Here is a 20936-nt window from a genome sequence, read left to right as displayed (position 1 = left end):
AATAATAATAATAATAATAATAATAATAATAATAATAATAATAATAATAATATATAGTCTTAAAATCCCATTTAAATAGGCTAAATTAATAAATATATACTTAAAACATTTAATTTTCATATATTAAAATTCATTATTAATTAAATATGTTAATATCCGAATTATTCATGCAAAAATATTCTCAAATGTCCCCATTTAGAAAATATCTTGTACATGATCTGTTTACAAATTAAAATTTGTTTATAATTTAACCAAAAAAACCCCCACCCCTCTAAATAGTCCATGTGTATAGCCTTAGTACATATAAATTCCTGAAAAACAATAGTAATCCCATATTACACAACATGACCAAAAATATGAGGACACCTAACCATCATGCCCATATGTGCTTGTTAACTGCTGAATATTTCCCCTCAAACCTAAACTGGATTAAAATGTAGATTCAAAATATTGTTTTCATGCTGCGGCAATTTTTTATTTTTATTTTTTAACTTTGCCAAGTTAATTAACACACAAAGATTGGAGCAACATGCAACACAGGTTAATATGGAATAGCTTTTCCCTCAGATTTTACTTTCAAACAGCAGAATCTTTGGGGTAAATCTGCATACAGACTTTTACACACAGATATTTTATTGGCATTCAGTTTAAATGGCTTCCCACAGATGACAGACAGGATATCAAAATAAAGTGTATTAACCTGAAGTGGGTCCTAATTTTGAAACTCCTACAAGACTTTTGTGGCTAAATAGAACCCTTTTGATGTAATTTGTAGTTTCATTGAAAGTACTGAGCTTCAGATTAAACCCACTGAACTATTTTATGAAGTAAAACAATGAAACTAATTGGAAGGGTATATAGATAACATTGTGGAATGTCTGGAGTCTGGACCTGCCAATGTCTCCTCAGAGTTTTAGAGCTTAATTCAAGTCAGTTTGGCTTATAGCAGTAGTAACTAAATAACAACTTTTATTAGAAGTCTGTAGTGGAGCTGTTGACAGTTGATCTGCAGGATTTACTGAAGTCTTGTGCAATCCCATTACACATCATTTATTTCAACAGATTAAAATCCATTGATCTGTGGATGGACAGTCCAATTTCTTCATTCTAACAGATTTAGATAGGTGGTAGTGAAGCATTAGGGCACTTTGACACGAGCGGATGTCCAGTACAGAGGCTCGGGCATAGCCATGCGCTTATGACATATCGGGCAAGTCTGCTTCATCCACAACCACTCCTGTATACACTGAAAGAGAAAGAACACAATGAGTAATAAATGTAGAGCAGATAGCTGATATTTGTACAGTCTAAAGCATGGTTCTGGGTGAGCTCTCTCTAAACTGGACTTATATTTAGTTATACAAGTCATGACAGGTCAAGACAATTGGACCAGATTATATTTTATTCAATTATATTGTGATATGGTTAGTGATCCAGGTGCTAATTTGTTAATTAGCACCAGTTATTAATTAATTTGGTGTATTTTTGTTGTTCCAGTAAAAAGTTAGTGCTTGTATATCTCTCTGATGTCACAGGCACAGCACAGTCCATGCATACATCCATTTTCCATATGGTTTATCCTAAACAGGGTCGCAGGGAACAAGGCAGGGTGTGCAACCCGTTACAGGGCACAACTGAACACATACGGACAATTTAAAGATGCCAATCAGCCTACAGCACATGTCGTTGGACTCGGGGAGGAAAGCCCCAAAGCACAGGGAGAACATGCAAACTCTGCACACACAGGACGGAGGTGGGATTTGAACCACCAACCCAGAGGTGCGAGGCAAACATGCTCCCATGCCCCCTGGATGAAAATAAATAATAACCATCAGGTTATGTTGTTAGCACCTAAAAACAAAAGAGCACAAGCTTCTTTTCACACTCACCATTTTCCTGTAATGCTCAATGTCATATTAATGAGAAATCCAAGAGAAAGCACCATACAGTAGGTAAATGAGCCACATTAAGGGAGAGACTCATCTCGGCTAGTTAGCATTCTACATGATTATGTTGAAGGTGCCGTTAGCATGAAAGATGAAGCTTTGGAAGCTGATATGTTTGCTTGGAGAGTACAGATGAGGAGGTGAGAGAGTTGGAGTGACTAAAGCACTAAAGCGCATCTGCATCGCTCTCTTTAGCTTGAGATGAAGTGAGGGATAAATCTCACTGCACTGCAGTTAACCAAACTGTGAAGTGAAAAAAGACCAACATGTCGATGAAAGGTGTTTAAACTAAAAAGAGACAACTCAGAATCTCATTAATAAATTAAGATGGGACGTCATTGAAGGTAATGTGTTAATGATAAAGATTCATATGAAAGACGTTATGTGTCTGTAATTTATTCCTATACCCATGTACCTATAAGTATCTTTTTTGGAGATTATTATTATTTCTTTGCTGAAAATTAATTCTCAATCTCATTAATCATATTCAATTACACTTCCATGAAAAAACTCTAATCCTTTATTCCTTACATTTTCATTTATACTCAAGTATTCATTTCAAATCTCAAAAGGCATGACTATATATTTTTCACTATATTGTTTAGTATATAGAGTTAATATTTTGCTGGTTATGTTGTCTTTATTTATTATTGTATTATTGCATTATTATTATTGCATCATACCACAACCAAAAACTTTTTTTTGTACAATTTTCTATGTTCATTGAAAAGCAGAAGTCTCCTACCTCACTGTGGAAGTTGTGTGAACAGTGCAGTTCCCAGATGGTTCCTCCTCTTCTGCACAGATCATCATGGCAAATCAGACACATGCTGTCTGCGTCACTCTGCAACACACACCGCTATATCTGTCAAAACCTGGTCATGTTCTTCCTCCTACAAGAAAAGCACTACATCTACAGTATATTTATCACATGGCAGCGACACACCTATAGAGTTTAATGAAAGGAGTTCTGATTCTTTTCAGTGAGTCAAATCAGAGTTGACTCCTAAACGGCTCATTGACATTCTTTTGCGATTGTTCTTTATTTGAAATTGCTCTCTTGAATACTGATCACTTTCCATACCCTTGGCTACATACAATAGGTATCCATCTTTAACAAGCACCTCTGCTTCATACACACGTATGACTCACTAGTGATATAACGTTGCGGCTCCTGAAGCGTCTCCGCTTTTCTGGGACATGAAGTAAGTTTGGGATGGCAGATGGCCATTTCTCAAGCTTGGATTCGTTGTCCTCATCCTGGTTTCGGTCGTGCTGAGAGTGAAGACCTTGCTTCCTTGCTTCGCCATCTTTGAGCCTGTGCCTCATGCCGACTGGGCTTGGAGCCATGGTGGTCATGTGCAGGTGAGTCAGATGAGTCAAATGAGTCAAATGCATAGCACTCAGCTGGGTCTGAGAGATACAAGGGAAAACAAAAATTCCAGAAAATGTAACTATTTGAAAAAAAAAAAAAAACCCTGTTATTTTAATTGAAGTTCTGTTGCACCACATAATTTTAAACATGGATTGACACGTCACAGATTTAAAGCAAAAATACGAGAGATTACAGTAATATAACTGAATACAGTGAGGTTTAATAGTCTGAGACCACGCTGGACATTTTGGAAATTCTTTACTATTCAATATTCAAGATTCCACACTATTTCTAGGCCCCTGTTTAAATGTTAGCAAACGTGTGATATTGAGCATGTCAATTGCTTTGTAAGAAAAGGTCAGGTTTTCCTCATGCCCAATCTCTTCTATTGAATCACATGTTTCTTCAGTTTGATCTAAAATAGATCCTCAGGTTTTACACAAACATGTGGAGTCCTCACCAGCTCGAGTGTACACTATCATTAAAGCAAAACGAAAACGATACTGAGAAACTCTGAAATTCAAGTAAATATTTCATGTAAATATACTACTTTTCACTCAGGTTGTTGATAATCTCATTTGTAATGAAAACGTTTGCATTAAATTGAAAAAGAATGCAAAACAGAATCTGAGGCTAGTGGTCTATAATATAGTAATAATGATTGTAGAAATAACCCATGTAAATTTTTGGAGACAATTTTTTTTAAAAATTTGAACTTGAAATTTTATGGGGAGTATGTATTATATATATATATATATATTAAATATACATTTTTACCATCATTTTCCATTTCGGAATATTAAACCTGCTTTGCACAGTGTTCCTGAGGTAGGCCTGGAGCAATGAAGATTTAAAGATTAAAGGTTTAAACCTGTAATGGAGCAACAGGTTTACCATGAAACTTAAACCAGTGTTCAACGATTCCTGACCTGAAATTCAATCCTGATTACTATTCTTTTTTCTTTTCTTTTTTTAAAATCACGGTTTAGGTTTTGGTTCAAGTTACTTTTTCTTGTTGTTGGTACAAAAATTGATGGCAAAATCGATTCATCAACTGCTATTTAAACAGAGAAATATACACAAGATGCATTTAAAAATACACACAGGAAATATTCAATTATAGGAAATATTCAATAAGTCTGAATCAGTATGCTTGTATTTAAAGTACAGTATAATACAATATAAACAGGACTCCACAGAGAGCTCTGTGTTTATTCTGAGGATGAATTTAACCCAGGATAAACTCAAAGACAAATATGTAACATGTAATAAGAACCTTAATTTGCTTTTTGATGTAACATCAGAATTAAAGTACAATCTATTGTAGACAGAAACACATTCTGCTGCATGGTTAAGAACTCGTTAATGTTATTTCAAGGGTATAATAGATAGATTGAAAAATTGCATGAAATAGCAAAAAGAAAATAGCAATTCATAGTGATGAATTTTGCTCTACAGGCACACATAGAAATATTTATGAGATTGCTTAATGTCAGGTGAAAACAAAAGTATAACACGCAAATACTTCCTAGTATAACTACTATAGCTGCTAACCGGACACGGAAGGGACGCTCTGCGATTGGCCAGTGAAACACTTGGCCTGAGGATATCCAACCCGCTTTTTTCCCTCTCGGTCTCCATCTCCTTTTCATCATCCTCATCCTCTGTGCTCTCCTGCTCTCTTTCTTCAGCAGGCCACTCTGTGAAAAGTTCCTCCTCCTCTTCCTCTTTCTCCATGATCATTCAGAAATTGTTCCAGACATTCTAGATTTCCTCAAACGGATGTAAGAAGTACAAGCAGGAAAAGGTGGGTCACTCAGGCTTGGTCTCTACCTGCTCGTCTCTGGAGCGCCTTATTAAGACCGTGTAATGAGATCCCCCTGGCTCTCCTCAGCCATCTGTCTGCTTTGTGGCTCTAAGCCTAATGCAGCAGCACACAGTACACAAGAGCAGCGCAGGCTCAACTGGCTGCTTGTGAATCCCTAAATAATCTGTTTATCAGGAAGAGGTGGGAAGAGGAGAGAAGGGTGAAAAGGGAGGGAGAAAGTCTCAAATCCATCTCAAAGCAGCTAGTGTATTATCACTTGCAGCTCAAGTCGCGATGCTTCTGGAAACCCGATGCTTCTAGAAACTCGATGTACAGTATATTCTAGTTCTGTGATCTGCTGAGTTGAAAACATCAAGTAAACAATAAACAATTAAAGCCAAAGACAGCAGCTATTTCCTGTTCATTACACCCCCACCCTCCAAACTTTATGGTCACCAGTAAACTGGGCTGTTAGTCACCATTACTTTACTTTACTACACCATTAACATTACTACAGTTCATTTTACTTACTGCAGCTTTAATGTTAATTTGCAGAGCTGCACTGAGCCCTGATAAAGGATTAAAATAAAGCATTTACTTATTATCATAATTAAACTGTAGATGTCGTTTATAATTTATGGCTTTTGGATGGTGCTTGAAAAATGCCGCTAATTTACAATTTACTTACCAAAAGCAAAAATCCAAGAAGATTTTTCTCATGAAACTAGGCAACAATCCCAAATAGAAGGGATTTCTTCACTAATCAATAGAAAACCAGCTTGAAATGTTTTACCATGGCCCTCTTGGTCTCCAGATCTGGTTTGAGTTGTTGAATGCAGTGTCTTAAATTTGATAGATTTATAACAATATAACTTATATGTGTAGAGGAATGGGCAGGGTGGAACAGTGGAAGTGAAAGAGGATGGGAAAGAGGTTTTTAAACAGGAGACAGTTTTTAAATGGTTGAGTATGCAAAAATATTAGGGAATATTTATAATCACATTGAGAAAGTGAGATGTAAACTGAATGTATTGTTGCTGTAAATTTCTTTATCTTTGTCCTATAAAGGGGATGCAAACTTTTGCGCTCGACTGTGGTCCATGATAAACAAAGCAAACTATCATTAACAATCATCAATTATGATTTTAGAACAGTTACAATAAGGAGGTTTAATCCATTTCTAGGCAACCTAGTTTTTGTTGGGTCAAATCGAAACTTTGCCTCACTTAATAATAGCATAAAATAATAGCATAATAGCAATAATAGCAGCTTAATAATAGCATGGAACTCTTTAAAATGGATGGAATAGAGGTGGGAAAATGCTTTACACTTCACCTCAAGGTGGCACCATTTAACTTCACTGCATTGCACTGAATGATTCAGAAAGTGTTATAAGAGATGTATACAAATCTCAATGTTCTGACATACAAATCATTTATTTTGTGAATCATCAACTGTACAAACTTCTATTAAAAATATGCTGTACACAAAGTCCAAGTCTTTTTGCGAAAGTGTAACATTTTTCTCTCTTTGGTCATCTTTTCGGATCTATATTGAGTCCAATAACAATTTCACAGAATTCGTTTCTCAGAATCCCGACAAAGTCTGCACAGATGATATTGACTGATGTTTTCCGGGAGCCGGGGTGCTGCTTTTTGACCCAGTCCATTAGCATGTTGTAGGACTGGAGCGTCATGCTCTTCATGGACTGTGTGAGATGCGACAGGACGTACCTGGTGTCTTCAGTGAGGTTTATACCGGCCATAAAGAAACCAGCTGATGGATATCACGACATGCACATAAGATTAGAATACACAGTGTTGGTGAAGTCAAGGCCAAAGCAGCACACAAGACAAGATCAGATGAGAAATACTGAGGAATTTAAAAAATAACAACGGTTACTGCACGCTTGTATGTTAAAATGGCAAAAGGCTTGGGTCCAGAGCCATGGTTCTCAAAGTTTGGTCTGGAAAGCCAATCTGCGATTTTGACATTTTGTTATGGCGATGGAAATCACGATACCAAAACCCACCATTATCAAAGTTATATTTGTTTTATAAACCCAACATTTTCAGTTATACAGTCCCCTCCGAAACTATTGGAATGGCAACGCCAATTCTTATTTCAATGTCAATACTTATTTCCCCCCACTGTATATGTAGATGTGTTAAATGACATAGAACGTAGCACATTTTGTATTACACCACCCGATTGGTAGGCGAGCAAAAATATTGGAACGTGTGACTGACAGGTGTTTCTTGCTACCGGAGTGTGTCCTGTTTGTTTTGATTGATTGTCTAAACAATAAATAGCTCTGAACATCTACTCTTGGTTTTAGCCTTGAGTTTCGCCTGTGAAGACTGCATTTGTTTGACATGAAGATCAGAGAGCTGTCTATGGGAGCAAAGCAAGCCATTTTGAAGCTGAGAAAAAAAGGGAAAGTGCATTAGAGGTATTGCACAAACATCGGGCATAGCCAATACAATTATTTGTAATGTTGGAAAGTACTGAGCAACAGACACTGAATGGGTCAGCCAAGCAAAACAACAGCAGCTGATGACAGGAACATTGTGAGAGCTGTGAAGAAAACCCCAAAAAGACAGTCAGTGACCACCAACAATCTCCACAGGGCAGGGGTGATTGTATCACAAAAGCATCACAAAATAAGAAACCAACAATTTGGTGACGTCAGTGAGTCACAGGCTTGATGCCGTTATTGCAAGCAAGGGTTATGGAACCAAATATTACGTGTTATTTACTTTAGTTTAATTCAAGGAATATTTATTCCTATACTTTTGCTCGCCTAAAAATTGGGTAGTCTGACACAAAAGGTTCTATGTTTTATGTTTTACACATCTCGAAGTAAATACCAGGAAATGAAAGCTGAAAATCATACACTCTTGTCTCATATCCATCTTTTGATCTCAAACCCAAATATCTTTGGTGTATAGAACAAAAAAATGAGTTGGCCTTGCCGTTCCAATAGTTTCAGAGAAGACTGTATTTATTATCCAGATTTCATAGTAATTAGTACCAAAATATTACTGTACACATTTAAATAATGAGTTTTCACATTCAAATAATTGGATTATTTTGTGTGGCAGAACCCCTGCCTCACAGTTGTTTTGTTTCCGTTTACAGAACTGGAAATGTTGCAGCTTCATTTTGAAAGGCATCTAGTATTTCCAGTTTACAATTTGCATCTGGAAGCAAAGTTCCTGGTCTCTTGACACTAAACACGCTCAGACAGGCCTACAACTTTGATCGAATTAAAATAGAATTACATCAGAATATTTTGTTAAAACACACATACACACAACATTTAATCACAGAGTTGTATTTTTTTGCAGACAAAAAAGTATGAAGAAATGCATCAGAAACTAGAGGTTTCCTGTTAGTCCAAATCTGTATGAGTATGTAAACTGTAGCCAAATTAAGCTCAATGATATGTTTCATTATTATTCGTTATTCATCAAGATAAGCAGTGTTTTTGATTTGTTAAGAATGCCTGTTTATGCTTCTGAAAATGATTTTTGGGTTACTTTTTCTGTGCTTTGATACATTTTTATGTAAAATAAACATGAAATAATATCTTACCTGGTCTTCCGGTCTCCTTGTTATGCTCCAGATACGAAATGACCAGGTTCGGGTCGGACTCATTGGCCCACCAGTAATCCCATGCTGGCCAAAGTTCCTCATGCTTGGCCCCAGACGGATCAGCGTAGGAGAGAATCACCTGATAACCGTGAGTCCAGCATGCGTTCAGAGAAGGAGTTTCCTGAGAACACCCAGCTAAGTGAGGAGGTCAATAAATTGACACATTTTGGTACTTTGCTTATAGAAAATACGGCTGCTTACTGATTTGGGGCAGAGTTTTTTGCCAAAGAGTTGTATCAAAAAGTCAATGAGGTTGTAGTGCTGCACAGGGCTCACATCATTAAAAGCAGACAGTGAGATGATCACGACTTCGTTAGTGTGATGCTCTAACCAGTGCGCAACATCAGTGAGCGCCTCCTGAAAAAATATCATTTATTGGGGAGTTAGGTGTAAAGCACTCGCGAAGTGCTTTATTCCACCTATATCACAGAAATAAACAATAAATTAAAAAAAAACATTTCAAATCAGTTTAAAAATTATTAATGAATCACGTATTTTTACTTCATTTGTAGTTACCTTTAATGTTGGGGAATGTCGGCTAAACAAGTTATCACTTGTTAAACAGTTGTTCCCTCACTAGCCTCTCATTTCTTTGTCTTTAAGTTGATACAAAAATGCAGCTTGTCATGTTACAACAAAGCACAAACTCCTCTGTCCTGAAAACTTCAAAAACATTACAACTTTACCTCTGACTGTTACGAAACACTGACAGTGGAGACTCCTTCCAAAATGCTAAAAAAGCATCTCGCAGAAAAATTGTTAAATATCTTTTTTTGTTTGTGCATTATTTAGTCTTAGATTATATTGAGTGTCTGCCATGTTGCGACAGAGTTATTACTACATAAATAATAACATACGTGAATGAGCGTATTGATATAAACTTGTGATTTGTCTTTCAGTTGGAACTACTTTCAGGGCTGCTGTTACAGAAAATTAATCAACACCTTCTGACTAATCACATTTGAGAATTCAGTTATTATAACATTATAAGACCGGGTAATGGCGACATTCACCTTTACAGTAAGTAGAGAGTATATTCCATGTGCAAAGTAAAACACCCAGCTTGAATCTTCCTTCTTGTGGGCAATCCTTAGGTCGAGAAATCGAATTCCTGAATCCAGCTGACTGGAAATCGACAGCTCCTGAAAAGAAGGAAGAAAAGTGGTGTATTTTATTTATATTTTATATTTATATTTATATATATATATATATATAGAATATATATATTCTATATATTACATCTATTTATATATTTTATATATATTTTTTTTCATGTCGCTGAGGTGGTATTGGCAAGCTTTTTTATGATTAGTATGTACACTACACGACCAAACGTATGTGGACACCTGACCCTCACACCCCATGTGTGGTTCTTCCCCAAACTTACCACGAAGTTTGAAATACACAATTGTATAGGACGTCTTTGTATGCTGTAGCTTCACTGGAACTAAGAGGCCCAAACCTGTTCCAGCATGACAATACAGCTGTACACAAAGCATGAAGACATGGTGTGTAAAGTTTGGAGTGGAAGAACTCAAGTGTCCTGCACAGAGCCCTAACCCCCACAACCCCACTGAACACCTTTGGGATGAACTGGAACTGGAGCCTCCTCACCCGACATCAGTCCCTGACCTCAACCTCACTGAAGGAGCACAAATTCATATTTCGAACAATCCACAAGGACCCCCCCACTCCACAACAATTATATTCTATATACTTTAACAGACATTTCTATATATGCTACTTTATTTTAATATGTAACATTAATGATATTAACATCGGACAATTAACATTGAATCAAAACATTTCAATATTTTATTTATTTTACATTTTATTGTTGGTGTGACATTTAATTTGACTTTCTGAATGATCTGTTCTTTATTTTATCCGTCAACGCAACACTTGAACTTGTGTATCACTCACAAGGATTTTTTTGTTGTTGTTGAAAATTATCATTTCATTTGCAAATAAATTAAAAATAAATCCATTAATGGACGATCGTCTGCTCAGCTAACGTGATATTTGTGAATGCAGGCTAATAACCATATTGGTTCATTTTAAAAATTATATCTTAAATTGTTCTTACATTTGAAGGCCGTATGATATATTTTAATATATTTTTATATGGACCACCTGCAATTACGCTGCAGACCCTCGCTTGAGAAACACTGTTCTACACCACGCTACAGAATCTAGTGGAAAGCCTTCCCGGAAGAGTGGAGCTTATTATAAGAGCGAAAGGGGGCTAAATCTGGAATGGGATGTTCAACAAACACATATGGGAGTGATGGTCATGTGTAGACATACTTTTGGCCATATAGTGTATCTTTTACCTTGGAAGCTGCATGTGGTGTACGATTAATTCACTTTTTGCCCACTTTTGGTCCAATTATGTGTTTTTAAGATACCCGATATTTACGTTTCCAGCTGAAGAATACACACTAAAGGGGTGAAAGATGTACTCTTGATGGTACCACGGTGTCAACAAGCAAAGTACAGTTTGGTACTTTTTTCTCTGAGAGTGCACACATCTTTTTCTTTGTTTTTTTCTCTTTTTTTACCTGAGTGGTGGCCCACTTCTTTATACACGGCCGGATGACACAGGGTATGATGTGGTCCAGCGCGGTCAGTATCCTGGGCTGTGAAGGCAGGACTGCACTGTGCTGGTCCAGACAGTATGTCATGGTATCATGACTGCCTGAAAGAAAACAGATTCCTGTTTAAAAACCATTAGCAATAAATAAGCAGGATTATGATGGATCAGGACGTCCTATACCGGGTATCGCCAGATCCCACAGAGGAACATCGTGGAGCTGAGGAGGAAGCTGAGACATCCAGTCTGCACATCTGGAATCCAGCAGAGAGCTCCACCCATCAGCCATGCTGTAATTCACACTCCAAAATCATAACCTTCAATGATTTCGCTTCAATAAGCGAAATCAAACTGAGAAGCAAGCTCTGTGTGTGCGCGCGCGCGTTACCCGGATGAAGGAAGCTAAACAGCACCGCAGTCACATGAACTTCTAGGAACTTCCTTAAAAACGCAGCACTGTGCTAAGAAACGGAAGTGTGTGCGCGTGACTGTAGTTAGCATCTTAAACCCGCATTCTCCCGCACACATCATTTTTGCACGCGCCCGACCCGTGATATTCCCAAAAGTGAATTTTGGGGATTTTAGTTCCTAAAATTTAAACTAAAGCAACCTTGGTCAGGATAAAATCGTTATTACAGATGAATGAATGCGGTAAACCCCCGCACGACAGTTTTAAAAAACGCAATTTCTTTATTTATTGGGTCCTGATGCAACGTCTTTAGTATGAAGAAGCGTTCAGATATGTCATCTTTTGTGTTTTTCCGATTGTAGAGAGAGAGAGAGAGAGAGAGAGAGAGAGAGAGAGAGAGAGACACTGAGTGTGTATGTGTAAGAGAGATGGGGACAGAGAGAGAGAGAGAGAGAGAGAGAGAGAGAGAGAGAGACTGAGTGTGTATGTGTAAGAGAGATGGGGACAGAGAGAAAGAGAGAGAGACTGAGTGTGTATGTGTAAGAGAGATGGGGACAGAGAGAAAGAGAGAGAGAGAGAGAGAGAGAGAGACTGAGTGTGTATGTGTAAGAGAGATGGGGACAGACAGAGAGAGAGAGAGAGAGAGAGACTGAGTGTGTATGTGTAAGAGAGATGGGGACAGACAGAGAGAGAGAGAGAGAGAGAGAGAGAGAGAGAGAGAGTGTTGGTCTTGTCCCTTCTCCTAGTGACATCCCAAATACAAAATATAGCACATGAAACTTTAATGAAAAGTTTAATTACAATTTCACCAATCAACAAACAGTGATTAAGGTTGATGCATGTGTTCATCTGCAATTTATTGTTTTCATACCCTGGATGTCTTTCACCACATAATCAGAAACGACTAATCTTAAAGGCTACATCAACAATAAAAGAATTAAAACTAAAATGGAGGAGGCATGGTGGCGCTGCACATAGCACTGCAGTCTCACAGCTCCAAGGTCCCAGGTTTGTTCCTGAGCTTGCCTGTCCATGACTCCCTCAGGGTTCTCCGGTTTCCTACCACCTCCCAAAAACATGTAGGCTTGTAGGTGGATTCACTAAATAGCTCCTAATCCTGAATGAGTGCCTGAATGTGTGTGAGTGCACTGGCGTACCATCCACGAGGTATTCCCATCTCATGCCCGGTGTTCCCAGTATATCACCAATATCCTGACCCAGGAAAAATGTAGATGTATGAATGTAAAACACAGTGGACAACATTATTGTATTCCATGACTGCATGGTCTAAACATTTTGGATCTCATTTAAACATCTATAATTTCACATACACGAGATGATAAATCACTTTCATTACTTTGCAAAATGATTTTGTTTTTGTTATGAGGTATCAGGATGTTTTAATCAACATAACCGTCAACATGCTAATTATCATTACATTCACTGATTATTATTCTATTCTTATTATCACTGATCACAAACTCAACTCAAGCGTTTTTGCCAACTGATTCAGTCATGAAGGCTTTAATTCCCTTTGAAGGTACTAACTGAAATAGGATGACTTTGGATATCGTGTTCTAGCTGGACAAAAATGCTGTTTAATTCATGTCAAGTCTATTGAATTTAGTTCATTATTAGATCAATATGTCAGTTGCTGAAGTGTTAAGCGAACATAATTAGCACAGTCTTCATGTAATTCACTATGTCCAGAGGTGCTCTGGAGCTTCAGCCGGAGAATGAATACGGAGGAATTCCCTTTACTCCTAAACCAGTGACCTGGAAGAAAACAAAGCATATACAAAACATTATTATTATTATTATTTTTAAAACATGTACATCACTAACCAAGCGTAATTCTACATGTACGTTACACACTGGACTACACACTGGCTTTATTTCAAGGCAAGTTTTTAAAAAGCAGGATGGTACTGCAAGAAGAAAACTAGCATATGCATTATTATGGAGAAAGTGGAATGAAACTGGAATTTAAAAAATACTTAATCAATATCAGGAATAAAACACTTGAATATGTGACTATATCGAATCAAGATGTATAAACGATCATACAAAATCCATGTATTGCATTTATGTATCTGCTGTACAGTATCTCTGCATTATTTATACCACAGCACTGTAACTAATATCACAGGTTTATATTTACACGCTCGGTGTAATACTTAAGTTACTTAAGAAATCACACAGGGATCTGTACGACAGAAACTCCACATTTATCTCATCATTTATCATTTAACTCATCAGGGCCGCTGATTATTTTCCTATACTTTTCCTATACTTGTCAGTCGGTGCTCGCTGGGCAACGTGGCATGATAATAAAAATTTTCAATATTTTGCTCTCTGTTACTTGGAACTGAAAAATGTCCTGCACCACAAATTTATTCCACAAGAGCATAATGCATACCTTAAAAATGCAGCCAGCTTGGGGCTGTTTGGCGAGCGATTCCTCATCCATGCCTTTATAAGCGGAGGTGACGTATAGATCAGTGTAGTCTTTCCCTCCGAAACAGCATGAGGTGATTTTAGCGACAGGCAGCTTCACTGTCTGCAGCCTGGTCCCTAAGATGAGGAACATTTTTCAGAAGTCCTCAAAAGTGCAACAGTAGCTTAACAGAAAAGGCAGTTACTGAGGTATACACACCTGTCTGAGGGTCGATGCGCACCACTCTGCCTCCGTTGTAGCAGGCAAGCCATATTTTACCTTCGGCATCAATGCACATGCCATCAGGAATGCCTTCATCTTTCTCAAGCCTGTACACCATTCTGCGATTAGCTTAGGACAAAAACACACACACTTACACACTTTCATGCTGGGATTCAGTTCAATTGTTTTGCAGATTTTGTCTGAATTTCTGAAAAAAGTCAGCATAAGAAGGAATCTGGGTTTCCATGATTTTTTCCATGTAAAAATCTGTAGGAAAAAAACTGTAGGAAAAAAAAGTGGTATAGATGTATTTACTTTATGACTCTAGCTTGAGCAAAATTAAATATCTAGTAAAAAATGTGGGGTAAAATGTTGGATCTTAAGAAAATCTTGAAAATCTTAAGAAAACCTTGAGAATAATTGTTGTCCTTTTTGTCCTATTTTTTGGTGCGTAAATATATAGTACATATATATAGTTACTCTATTTTTTTTCCTTTTACCATACATATATTCAACCCAGAACCAGCAGGCTGAAGAACAGTTTCTACCTGCAGGCCATCAGGATCCTGAATAAACTGTAATCCAGTCATTACTCCTTCCACTGTTTCACTCATACCTCCACTACCTCACTGACAGCTCAAGGACACTCATGGACAACCTCTTCACATGTTTCTGTCACTTTTGGGCATGTTGCAATATTTCTAATGTCACTATTACCACTTTACTGCTGCTAAGTCCTGTCTCTGTACAATATACACCATCAGCCCTAACAGTAAAACCACTGGCAGGTGAAGTGAATAATGTTGATTATCTGGTTACAGTGGCACCTGTCCAGGGGTGGGATATATTAGGTAGCAAGTGAACAGTCAGTTCTTGAAGTTGATGTGCTGGAAGCAGGAAAAATGGGCAAGCGTAAGGCTCACTGATGCATGTGGGGAGCAAATGCTAGCTTGTCTGGTCCAATCTCACAGAAAATCCACTGTAGCATAAACTGCTGAAAAAGTTAAAGCCTGCTATGACAGAAAGGTGTCAGAACACACAGTGCAAAGCGGCTTGCTTCGTATGGGGCGAAAAGCATCTACAACAGGCATGTGAGCATCAGAACTGGACCATGGAGCAATGGAAGAACGTGGCCTGGTCTGATGAATCACGTTTTCTTTTATATCATGTGGACGGCCGGGTGCGTCGCTTACCTGGGAAAGCGATGGCACTATGGGAAGAAAGCAAACTGGCGGAGGCAGTGTGATGCTCTGGGTAATGTTCTTGGGTCCTGGCATTCATGTGGATGCTACTTTGACACATCCCACCTACTTAAACATTGTTGCAGACCAAGTACACCCCTTAATGCCAACGGTATTCCCTAATCACAATGACCTCTTCAGCAGGATAATCCGCCATTCCCCACAGCAAAAATTGTTCAGGAATGGTTTGAGGAACATGACAAAGAGTTCAAGGTGTTGACTTGGCCTCCAAATTCCCCAGATCTCAATCTGATCGAGCATCTGTTGGATGTGCTGGACAAACAAGACCAATCCATAGAGGCCCCACCTCACAACTTACAGGACTTAAAGGAACTGCTGCTAACGTCTTGGTGCCAGAAACCACAGCACACCTTCAGAGGTCTTGTGGAGGCACAAGGCGGACCTACACAATATTAGGCAGGTGGTTTTAATGTTATAGTTGATCAGTGTATATTGATTATATTTATTACACAATATACAAACTACTACACCTAATTTAACTGTTAATCTATTTATTTATTTTTACATTTTTTATTTTTAAATTCTATTTTGTCCTGCTGCTTCATCTGCTTTTTATACTCTCCTATGTCTGTAGAGGACTGCTCAGACACTACAATGGCACACTGCTACTATATATTTTACTACCTTTTGCATTCTTGTTCACATACTGTGACTGCTCATATTCCGGTGTTTACAGTTAGGATCTGCACTTTACTTACATACTAACTCAGCGTACATACCATACTCAGTAATATAGTCTGCATATTTTGTGTGTGTGTGCGTGTATATCTTTATCATCTGATGTACATATTTTTTCTTCTGATGTATATATATTTTTCTGTATTGCACAGTTGTACCTGAGCCTCACAACAAGCGTTTCAGTGTACAATTGACGGTGACATTTTATGCACGTGACAAATATACTTGAACTTGAAAACATTAAAGTGGCACTGTATGGAAGAGTACTATAACTTTGTTGTCCAAGATCATGACAATAAACTCTTGAATCTAAAAAACTAAAATGTTTAATTTGGTGTATAATATGCAGTGCCTTGGCGAGTTGTATGATTATTCATTTAAATAATCTATTTCCATCACTCTTTGTCACTGATAAGCAAACTTAAAATATATATTTTTTTAATTTATGGATTTTCCATTCAGGTTTTTAATGCGCATTTTCAAGTGTGAAAATAAAAAGAATTAGCATCAAAAATTTTCATAAAATACTAATCACAATTTCCTTTCATATCTTCCAACACTTCTAGGTAACTCACCTAATCCTCCAGTGTGTATATCATAATCAAAGGCCTCCACCATGTACGTCAGACTGTCTACATAGTAGAAGAAGCGATGATCCGTAGACCAGTCCAACCCGTTGGAGAGGTCCACCTGATCGAAGTGTGTGACGACAGAGTGATCGGGGTGTAGACTGTACAGAGAGCCCTGTTTCCTCTCCAGCTCAGCTGGACGCACCTCAACCGCCATGGTGCCTGAGGTACAGGAAACGGCACAGAGAAGTGTGCACTTAATTTACTGCGGGATTGAACAAACAGCACAGTTGAGTACACTTTATATTAAGTGCGTGATAGAGATTAGCATGGCGTGTTCACAACGTAATTTGGAGTGCAGTAAGGGGCAACATGTACTTGTGTTAAGAGGGTAGCATAATAGTTTGTCATATGATCTGAAATGTGACATGGTGCACTTATTGAAGTATGTGAAAACGGTAGGGTACTTAAAGGGTTTTACAAGAGAACCCTATGCATACAGTCGATTTTCATGTACATATACTATATTGGGTAGAAATCACACAAAAATTCAAGGCAGGTTTTCATTTTTCATTTCCATGGCTCGGTACTACATGCAGAAACAAACTGTGTGTAGGCCTATTTTTGCATATTTAAGAACGTCTCTATATTAAGAAGTTGCGTATACATAATTTTGTGCTTAGGTTACTGTCAGTGTGGAATTTCAAACGTTCTCCGTATATCTGAGTGGGTTCCTTCAGGTTCTCTGCTTTCCTCTAAGCTTCCAAAAACATGCAGGTCGGTGGATTGGTGACTCTAAGTTGCGCCTAGGTGTGAACGTGTGCATGAAGGTGTATGTGTACATGGTGCATGGTCTTATCCAGCGTGAATTCCCACCTGGTGATCAGTGTTCCTGAGATCTACCATGACCCAGACCAAGTGTTTACTGAAGATGAATGAATAAAAATTAAATATATTGTCAAAAAAGGTCCTTTACATTCCCCAAGAGTGGTTCAGCCTACAGTTTGAATATCACTGCTGTACAGCAAAAAGTAAGCACGGTATTAACACGGAAGCTGTAAGCAGATTATATAGGGAATATGCATTTGTTTCATAATACAGCATGGAAAGCAAGTTCCTGAACCAATTCATCTTCAGAAACTGTGAGTCACTTACACACCTGCGAAAAACCTGCCGGCCGGATCCACCTTCCCATCATTAAAGCGGGTGTTGCTCTTTTCCGTGTCCACGTTAGCGATGGTTGTGATGGCACGCTTCTCCCAGTCCACAGCCGCGAAGCGTGTTCCCTCTCCGATCACGTACCCTCCTGACCTCCGTGGAACCACGCAGCCCACATACGTCTCTGTGCCAATAATAAAGATAAAATGAATGAAAGAATAACTATGCAATGCAATCCAATGCCATTTTACAGATTATAAAACCAGAAACCTTACATAAGATATTAATCAGGTAGAAGGTTCATGAGCAGTTATGTAAAGGGTGGAATTCAGGTTATTAATTAAAAAGTACATATTAATAAAACAGTTAATATTTTTAATTTCATACTAGTACAAATAATGTACAAAAATTATTTAAAATATTAGTTTAAGCCACTGTCCCAGAACAAGTGTATTGTGTAGACTGGGGGAGGGGGCTTCTTTTTTATTTGAATCGGCCTCTTGTCAGTCATTTTATAGACACGCCCCCAATGCTCCTTCAAACATGCCCCAAGTTGCATGTTTATAGAGCTGTAACTTGGCTTTCAAGCATTTGAATGTCTGAGTGAGTGTGTAAGTCATGACAGTCCGTGATAATGGTAACCCTAGTTAACAGGCTAACTCTAGTTTACCCACCATAAGTTTTTGGTTGGAGGCTTGGTGTACATGGGTGGAAATAGGAGTGGGCTCAATGAGTAATTTTTTTTTTAAATCATTCAAATCTTTATTCAACTCCACCGGTTTAACCATCAGAGATCTGTTTTCCACAAATGTTACCTAATGCTCCTTTAAGAGATTTCAACTGTATCACTGTTAATTCAATGATCATTTTTAAATGTTTAAGCTTTCAAACTATCAGCAGGAACCGTTCTGAGCAGTTTTTATTGCTTATTAGTGATGAACCGTTTCTGAACAAGTTGATTCTTTGATTCGACTCTTTTAGGTGATCTGACTCGCATTTCTGAAGGGATGATATTTTGGGAAATGAGGACTAGACACTGAAAATTCACCAATACTGGAGTTGCTTGGCACAGAATAACAATACAGAGACAGTTTTGGTGTGAATTAGATGTGTGTTTGGCTTTTCTCTGAATTAGGGTCCGTTATAACATAGGAGGTGAATTGATTTAGTGGACACAAATTTCTTTAATGGACTTCTTTAACGGACATTAAGCACAGGCATGGAAGCACAATAATATTAATGCAGGAATGGTTGCTGTATTGGGTTAGTTAACGCAAATAGAGGAAAATGAGACCTTTTAGCTGTATTCCTGTTTGATGTAGGTAAATCAAAGAGGGCTTTGGCTGAATGTGCATTGTGATGACACATCTTGGCCCAAATCAGGAAAATCTTTCATTTTTAAAAAAAGCAAACTCCTCTGAATATTGCAGAGTTTCCTTGATTTTGTGTTAATTTCTGTAATGGCAAAATCGCAAAATCCTGGAGGGACTGATTATAAAACAATTTACATCTCTTATTGGTGAACTGAGCCGAATAATCTGAGTCACTAATATCAGTATTGCTTACTCAGGATCTTTGATGTAGAAATGTTTTTAAGTCAAAGTACACCTGATATCTGATTGGCTCACCTGTGTGCATACTCTCTATCTGATTGGTCAGTGAGTTCCATCTGCTGATCTTCGGGCCATAGATGTCGACATACAACAGAGTGGCATCTTTCTCCTCCCAGACCGGACCTTCTCCGATCTCATTCTGCTCCTTCACCACACACTCAACTTTGAGAGTCCCCATAGCCTCTGAAAATGAGTCACAGTGATTGAACAGTGTTGCCAGTAAAGTGATGTAAAATATAGTAAACAAATGTAAAACCATATTTATAATAAGGTACTGTAATAGCTTGCATAGTATAAAATAACACATAATCCGGTACATTTGTTGATTTGGCTGATGCTTTTATGATACAGGATACAACAACTGAGCTGAAGGTTAAGGGTCTTGTTCATGGACCAAACTGTGGCAGTTTGGCAGTCCTGAGATTTGAACACATGATCAATGCAAGCTAGTTGAGTGAGTTGTGATGGTTCAGTCAATAAGGGTTTGTGTTACATATCAGGTCCTTCAGCAAGACCCTTCACTTTTAGCTCAATTTTTTTTAAGTATCAGACAAATCAACAAATACATGGATTATGTTATTTTATACTATGCTATAAGATACTACAGTAATACAGTATTGGTACCAGTGCATTACTGTAAAATTTACAGTACATTTTATTTACAGTGTAGAAATCAAAGAAAAAAGAGAAAGCAGGGAAAAACAAAGGTCCAAAACAGAGAGACAGAGAGAGAGAGATGTGCATAATTTAGACATTACATTACATCATGTTACTGTTGAATTATCGATTCAGATTGGTCAAAATGTGGTGATTCATTTTATATAACAGCAGAGAGAGAGAAAGGAAGGAAGGCAGTGAAAGTTAGACATAAGGGCTTGCAGAATAGTTCAAACCAAGCAACCATTTGACACATTACAGAATGAAGAGCACTGAAAAAAACATGAACTCTGGTCACGTGACTGCAGGCTTTGGCGTCGAGAGAAAGTTGTGTTCAACTATTGTGTTCAACTATTGTGTTCAATATTTACTTACAACTATATTTACTATATCCGTCTATGCATTACCTTCCAAAGTGAAAAGCCTGTTCCTTTTTGTCCAATCGATGCCAAAATGTCTCTGTCGCTGACTGTTTACTCTGGGTTTGTTTGTATGACTGCAGTAAAGTTCGTCTCGCGCTTGGACTCGTGACGCGCAGGTGAGACGTGCGCCA

At 37.9% G+C, this 20936-nt stretch overlaps 3 protein-coding genes across 5 annotated transcripts; all 3 read right to left on the bottom strand.

Annotated features, from left to right (window-relative positions):
* Positions 1 to 473: 473 nt before the first annotated feature.
* si:ch211-207l14.1 (E3 ubiquitin-protein ligase RNF8) lies at positions 474 to 6440 on the bottom strand. 2 transcript variants are annotated; one of them, XM_047159064.2, is made up of 4 exons: positions 4876 to 6440; positions 3099 to 3359; positions 2692 to 2790; positions 474 to 1246 (listed from the first exon to the last, which is right to left on the bottom strand). In XM_047159064.2, the coding sequence occupies exons 1-4, from the start codon at positions 5062 to 5064 to the stop codon at positions 1139 to 1141; spliced, it is 657 nt and encodes a 218-aa protein (XP_047015020.1). In that variant the 5' UTR covers positions 5065 to 6440; the 3' UTR covers positions 474 to 1138. The 2 variants fall into 2 exon arrangements, with proteins under 2 accessions (XP_047015020.1, XP_053540068.1); XM_053684093.1 differs by lacking the exon at positions 474 to 1246 and adding an exon at positions 1281 to 2189.
* Positions 6441 to 6545: 105 nt separating this feature from the next.
* On the bottom strand, positions 6546 to 11807 carry zgc:112023 (PI-PLC X domain-containing protein 1). Of its 2 annotated transcripts, none has more exons than XM_017481413.2 (6): positions 11562 to 11807; positions 11347 to 11483; positions 9799 to 9927; positions 8987 to 9142; positions 8726 to 8906; positions 6546 to 6904 (listed from the first exon to the last, which is right to left on the bottom strand). In XM_017481413.2, exons 1-6 carry the CDS (start codon positions 11665 to 11667, stop codon positions 6663 to 6665), a joined length of 951 nt encoding a protein of 316 aa, XP_017336902.1. In that variant the 5' UTR covers positions 11668 to 11807; the 3' UTR covers positions 6546 to 6662. The 2 variants fall into 2 exon arrangements, with proteins under 2 accessions (XP_017336902.1, XP_017336903.1); XM_017481414.3 differs by having other exon boundaries at positions 11347 to 11479; positions 11562 to 11690.
* Positions 11808 to 13170: 1363 nt separating this feature from the next.
* On the bottom strand, positions 13171 to 20855 carry rgn (regucalcin). Its single transcript, NM_001200368.2, is given in 7 exon segments — positions 13171 to 13563; positions 14207 to 14361; positions 14444 to 14575; positions 16962 to 17177; positions 18115 to 18297; positions 19742 to 19909; positions 20791 to 20855. Coding segments are annotated over 6 exon segments (900 nt in total). The 5' UTR covers positions 19905 to 19909; positions 20791 to 20855; the 3' UTR covers positions 13171 to 13512.
* Positions 20856 to 20936: the final 81 nt, after the last annotated feature.

The sequence above is a fragment of the Ictalurus punctatus genome, chromosome 12 (assembly GCF_001660625.3).
Source record: "Ictalurus punctatus breed USDA103 chromosome 12, Coco_2.0, whole genome shotgun sequence".
NCBI lineage: Eukaryota > Metazoa > Chordata > Actinopteri > Siluriformes > Ictaluridae > Ictalurus > Ictalurus punctatus.
This window is presented reverse-complemented; position numbering and strand designations above follow the sequence as displayed.